Below are 6,699 nucleotides of genomic sequence, written 5' to 3'. Positions count from 1 at the left end.
TCCCTCTTTGCCTTGACCCGGTGGCGCACTAGATTGGACCCCCACCTAAATTTCAGATATTCAAGCCAGTAGGCGCCCCCGCCTCAGCCTCTTACACTTGTTGGATTTTAACTTCCATTATTCTTAACCAAGCCCGGCATTATAATCAGAGAGCGCCAGATACAAGCGGCCACGCTAGGGGCTTTTCCCCCGAATTGTGCTAAAAACCTCGAGCAACTTTTCAGCTCCCCAGGGACGCGCTAAGCGCACACCCGACGGCAGAGAGAGAGAGAGCAGGGTCAGTCGCCGCGGCTAGGCGGGGGCTTCTTCAATGAGGGCGTTGGGCGCTCTCCAACCTCCTCCTCAGCGCGCTTTCTTGGGATCCCGAGGGGGCTGGGGAAGATCCAAAGAAAGGCGAAGGGATGGCTGACGCGCGCTGAACCTAGTTTGCCCTCGCCGCGCCTCTACGCGGGCTGCTCATTTTTGCCCCCCACCCCTTGCCCAGCGCAGATGGTTTGCCCCGCTCTCCCTGGCACATATATATACCCCCCTGGCCAAAGAATCACCGCGATCCGTCGCCGAGCTCCTCTTAGGAAGGGCGAGGGGGAGGGGGCGCCTTCTGGCTGGCGCCCGTCTCTGGCGTCCCGGGGTTGGGTCATGCCTACAGGCTCCCTGGCTGGCTCCGAAGAGCCTCGGATGGATCTGAGGGAGCTGCAGCTGGAGTACCGGGCGCCGCCCCGCTCTAAGCGGCGTCCCCGAGCTGAAACTTGTCCTTCGCTTGATAATTCCTCCGCTGCGGAAGAGGAAGAAGAGGAGGAGGAAGAGGAGGAAGAGGAGGACGAAGACGAGGAGGAGGAGGACGAAGACGAGGAGGCGGTGGCGAGCAAAAAGAAACGCGCCAAGGGAGCCTCCGCGAGCGGGGAAGGCGGCGGAGTGAAAAAGCAGCCGGCGGCAGGTCGGAGCGCCGCGGGCTCAACGCCGGAGTGCAAGCAGTCGCAGCGCAACGCGGCCAACGCGCGCGAGCGAGCCCGCATGCGCGTGCTGAGCAAAGCTTTCTCGCGCCTGAAAACCAGCCTGCCCTGGGTGCCTCCGGACACCAAGCTCTCCAAGCTGGACACGTTGCGCCTGGCCTCCAGCTACATCGCCCACCTGCGGCAGTTGCTGCAAGAAGACTGCTACGAGAAGGGCTACGTGCATCCTGTCAACCTGGTGAGTGAGTTCGGAAGCCTTGGAGGAATATCCCAAGGCAGGCTTAGCTTGTCAGAACCTGACTTCAATGCCACTGGCGCGACGGTGCCGCTTTTTGAACACGGGGCAGCGTGTTTCTGCAGTTCTGGAACATACGTAGGTTGGCCAGTCTTAGAGTATCTGTTTCTGTATAAATGCGTATCTTTTAAAATTCAAGTTAATATCACTGTAAGAAGAGATTATAGGAGACAGGGGAGTAATGCAGGCTAACGGAAGTGTCTCTGTGAGAGTAACGCTTTCCTCTTCTGATTGCTTTCATCAGTCCAATAAGGAATCTGAAATTTGGGAGGATGCAGTATGTGTACAGTATACAGTATGTGTATTCTCTATATAGTACACATACTCTACAGTATGTATCTGGCTCTCCCCTCCTTAGAAACATTAATCCAGCTTTTGCCCAAATACAAGCAATACTTAACAAATTAATACCTGACTTAAGAGAGACATTCTAGGATTTTCAAGATGAATCATTCACTGGCTCCCTAAGTTCTCAACAAAGCACTGGTTTATGGTCACACACACACTATTGATTTTATCTTTTGTATCTTTGCATTGTCCACATTGGTAAGTATTATTAACACATCTCATGTTCCACACATGAGAATTGCTCAGGGTGATGAGCAACTGCATGTATCAAAATGCACTTCAACTGTGTATACAAAAGTAATGACACTTTTTAAAAGCCTGCCACTCTTAGAACTGTGAATGATAGGAAGTGAAGTCAAGCATATCTGGAGAGTTCTTAATTAGATTTGACATCATCTGGAGGAAAGCTTTCAAAGATCTTTTAAAAATGTGTTATTAAGAATTCTCTTTAGATCCCTCTATGCTTGAAAAGTTCTCCCTCAGCTTTTAAGTGTCTGCAGCTTTTTTTAGCAGAGTTTTTTTTCTTTTTCTTCCTAGCATTTTTCTGCAAGTGCAGGATCTAATCAACAAAGGCTTGATCCGTTTGTTAGCAGAGCAATTGGCTGGGAGAAACTAAATCTCTTCTGCAATTTCAATAGACTCAAATGTAAGGATCTCTGGCTCTCAGCTCAGTTTGCTTCTAAAGAGACCTAAGTGCCCAATTAGATGAGATGATCAACATTCATCTAGTTTAGTTTTCTGTTCTTCCAAAGGTGAAGAGAATTTTCTCACATAAAATTAAATATGATTTTTTTAAAATTTGTTTAAATCTACTCACTATATAACAGGCTAACAAATTCTGTAAACAATGTCTTGGAATGAAAGCCTAATTTTGTGTGTCCTGCCTATGCTAATTTTTGCTGCATGGCTGTAATATAGGAAAGGGAGGACCACCTTGCATTTTGGGGGCAGGACCTATTCATTGTTTATGAAAAATGAATATGAAGAAGTACTTATTTTTGTTTTTATTGATAACTAAACTACAAATTCCAGTTCTTTTTAATTACTACTCATACAGAAATTGCATCAAATATTTTGGTGATTTTTATGGCTGCTATATCTTATTCAACTCTCATGTTTTGAGATAAGATGCAATTAGGGACCGTACATAATTGGGACCAAACTATGATGATCCATTTTACCATAATCTTTCTTCATACTTTTTGTCACTTTTGCTATTTCATTTTTTCCATTTGTAAGCCAATATCTATTAACAAATTCAAATTCCAAGTGCACACAGCAAATTATTCTCTAGACTAAAAGAATATAAAGCTATTGTAATCATGGATAGCTCAAGTCTAGGAATATTGAAACTGAACTTATTTTCATGGCAGTGATCTGTTTCTGAAAATTACCATGTTTTCCATATCTGAACTGTATGGGATTTGATTCAACAGTATTTATAGGAGATACAGGTGGCCGTCTCTAAGCATCTCCAATTATACATGACTGCATTTAACATCTTCATGTAGATTTAATTCCAGAAATACATCTATCCATGTAACAGCAACATTTACATGTTTGTATTTAATGATTGCAGCAGTTTTTAAGCTATGCAGATGTTGATTATGACAAATAACAGAAGATACTACAAAATATATCTAATAAAGATTCTGTGACTGCAGTATTTTATCAAACTAATAAAGCAAAAAAAATTCTTTACTTGGAGAAAGGGGAATACATTTAACATTAGAATGCATTCTAAAAATATATATAACCACTATTCTAGAAGAGGCATTGTCAAAATGCCTAATTTAAATTATGGCCTTGACTATGTATATTCATTCTCTAACTTTTTTCACCGTAACTATGACAACTGTAGGAGAACCAAAGCTTATACAATATTCATTTCCTGGCTCTCCTTGAAGTGGCTTAGTCCACTTTAATTAGGTTCTGCTGAAACAATCTTACTTGGAACGATTCCTACTTAAAGGTAAGCCTGGTATTTCACCTGCTACCCATTTCACCCCATTAGTTTATATTATAATGAAAAATTTAGTTTGTAGAGAAAATGAAGGGCAGGCACTCTATACAATTTTGAGTTGGATAAGCTTCTTGAAATTGCTTTATGCAAATTAAACTAATTTATACAGCAAAAGTGGAGAAAAAGAAAATGCCCTGATACCTTAAAGAATGTTTTAACTTAATAGAGTGGGTCTCCTTTAATAAACAGTGTTAAAATGCATCTGGTGAGACCTAGGGAATAGAAGTTCCCATAGCGGTGGCTACCCTACGGAGGGGGCGCCCCACTCCCAAGATATGGAGGAGCCCCTACCCTCCTTGTTTCCTCCGTAAAATAGAGCTTTTCTCCCAGGTGTTGAGTCAGGATAGGAGATTTGTGTTCTTGAGGTGGAGAGTTATGGCATGCGAGAATTTTTAATTTCACTGTATTTTTTTTATTTGCATATTTGATTGCTAGTTACCCATATTTTATATAATATGAGGCATATACAGGTAGTCCTCGACTTACAAGCATTCATTTAGTGACCGTTCAAAGTTAAAACTGCACTGGAAAAAGTGACTTATGAACGTTTTTCACGCTTACGACAGTTGCGGCATCCCATGGTCACATGATCAAGATTCAGACGTTTGACAACTAGTTCATATTTATGCTGGTTGCAGTGTTCCATGGTCATGTGATCACCATTTGTGAACCTCTGACAGGCAAAGTCAATGGGGAAGTCAGATTCACTTAACAACTGTATTATTAACTTAACAACTGGATTGACTCACTTAACAACTGTGGCAAGAAAGGTTGTAAATGGGGCAAACCTCACTTAATTGCCTCACTTAGTAAAGGAATTGTGGGCTTAATTATGGATAAGTCAAGGACTATCTGTACATTTAAAATATATACATAATTAAACATTAAATAAATGATAACCTTACAATCATTATTGTTTGTATAATAATTACGAACAATATTCCTATTATAATTGCTATAATAAAATCATCTTTTGGTCATTTTTATTTTCCTGTCAGGTTGAACAAATCAATGGCATACATATTTCACTCACTCCTAGGCTACAAATTAAACTCTATTTATTTTGTATAAAGGAAATATAGGAGTTGTTTCACTTCCCTTTTCCATAAAACTCGGTTACGTAAGTAGTTTATTTGTAGAATATGGTCAAAGAAGTGTTTACAGTAAATGCTTTTGGCAGTGTTTCAGCAACAGAAATGTATACATTTGGGTTATAATAATTTTACAACAAAAGCTTGTTTAAAAATTGAATCAGTTGATATAAAAGAACATTAGCTACATATGGGCTTGAGCAAGGTATGTTTATACAGTGAAAACTCTAATGAAATAGATTAGCATGTTGTTTAATGCTCTTACCATTGTATAGCAAAAAAGTGTTATGAGGCTATCATTAATAAATTCAGATTTATTGCATCTGATTTTTAATCAAGCAACCACTTCTGCTTTTGTATGGAAGGTTGTTTTGCCCAATATGGATGGAAACTATGTTGCAGTAAACTGGTCCTTGTTAATTTTCATCTTTCTAACATGAAAACATATTTTAATTCACAGACGTGGCCATTTGTGGTTTCAGGAAGACCAGAATCTGACACCAAAGATGTCCCAACAGCCAGCAGATTATGTGGAACTACAGCTTAGTTAAAGTAAAGAGTGCTCTTGCTGGATGCGTTTACCAATTCCATTGTCTTCTCTGGACCAAAGAAAACTGAAACAGTGAAAAACAATTATACTGTGTTTAAATCCTCTCCTTCAGTTGGAAAGAAAACTGCACTTAAAATGTAATGTGAAGTAGGAAGATCTCTCCAAGTTTCAGATAAAATGATAGCTTTGAAAAGGCATTTTTGCAACATTTTCTAGAGAACTGTTCTAAAAAATTTTGACTAACAGAAAACATGCAGGCGGATAACTACTAAAATTAATAAAAGGTAAAGGTTCCCTCGCACATGCGTGCTAGTCGTTTCTAACTCTAGAGGCCGGTGCTCATCTCTGTTTCGTAGCCGAAGAGCCAGCGCTTGTCCGAGGACGTCTCCGTGGTCATGTGGCCGGCATGACTAGACGCCAAAGGCGCACGGAACGCTGTTACCTTCCCACCGTAGTGGTCCCTATTTTTCTACTTGCATTTTTACGTGCTTTCGAACTGCTAGGTTGACAGAAGCCAAAATTAATAGCATGAACCAAATTATAGGTTGTATGAAGTAACCCCAAACAGTGTTATTTGTATACCAAAGGAAAATAGTATTCTAGACTAGTCCTTAACACAAATTTATAATATATTTGATCTTATGTTCTTGGCAGCTATGCAATAGTAGGACTACTTCTGTCACCTTAGACAATTTCTTTTTAAAAATCAAAGACAAAAAGATTGTATCTGGTTGCTCCTGCACAGTCTATTTCACAAAAGCATTAAATCAGATTACTTGTCTTTAAGACAAGCATACATATAACCAGGTAATTTGTAGGTCATGGATCAAAGTCATAGTCATATTCTTGTTGAATTGAGACAACTAATTCTACTCTGTACTGTAGTAGCAAGTTTGACATGTGAACTTGCCTTATTCTGAAATAAGAAGCTTCTTTAAATCTAGGATAGTTATATGTAAGTTGGCCTTTTATATCATAAGTGTTTCCTGTCAAGCCTTTCTGACTGTATGGAATGTTAACTTTATTCTGTTCTATATGCAAACAATATTACAAATGTAAATAATTATATTTTTATACATTATATTAAAATCTTTATTGCAATAATATTTTGAGTGGTTGGTGATAGCTGGAGAAAAATCACTGAAAAATCACTAAAATAGAATTCAACATTTTTTTAAAGTTTATATTTATACATGACTATGGATCTGTTTACAACTGGGTCACAGAGGTTTTCTCTCTCTCTCTCTCTCTCTCTCTCTCTCTCTCTCTCTCTCTCTCTCTCTCTCTCTCTCTCTCTTCCTTTCTCTCTTTCTTTTAATGGTAGCCCTCCAAGATAAGCAGGGTCTAGAGAGCATTCTGGAATGGTGCTTCATGGAATATATAGAATTTTTCTTGATGACAAAATTAAACCTATTTTGTGAGAAAAGAAGTTTGACACTACT

General features: G+C 39.8%; 1 protein-coding gene across 1 annotated transcript; it reads left to right on the top strand.

The window, feature by feature from the left end:
* Positions 1 to 593: 593 nt before the first annotated feature.
* On the top strand, positions 594 to 6,255 carry MSC (musculin). Its single transcript, XM_083358000.1, has 2 exons — positions 594 to 1,188; positions 5,168 to 6,255. Exons 1-2 carry the CDS (start codon positions 637 to 639, stop codon positions 5,252 to 5,254), a joined length of 639 nt encoding a protein of 212 aa, XP_083214126.1. The 5' UTR covers positions 594 to 636; the 3' UTR covers positions 5,255 to 6,255.
* Positions 6,256 to 6,699: the final 444 nt, after the last annotated feature.

The sequence above is a fragment of the Vipera ursinii genome (genome assembly GCF_947247035.1).
Source record: "Vipera ursinii genome assembly, chromosome: 3".
In the NCBI taxonomy this organism is placed as follows: Eukaryota; Metazoa; Chordata; class Lepidosauria; order Squamata; family Viperidae; genus Vipera; species Vipera ursinii.
Note: the sequence above shows the minus strand (reverse complement) of the source record. Positions and strands in the feature narration are given on the sequence as shown.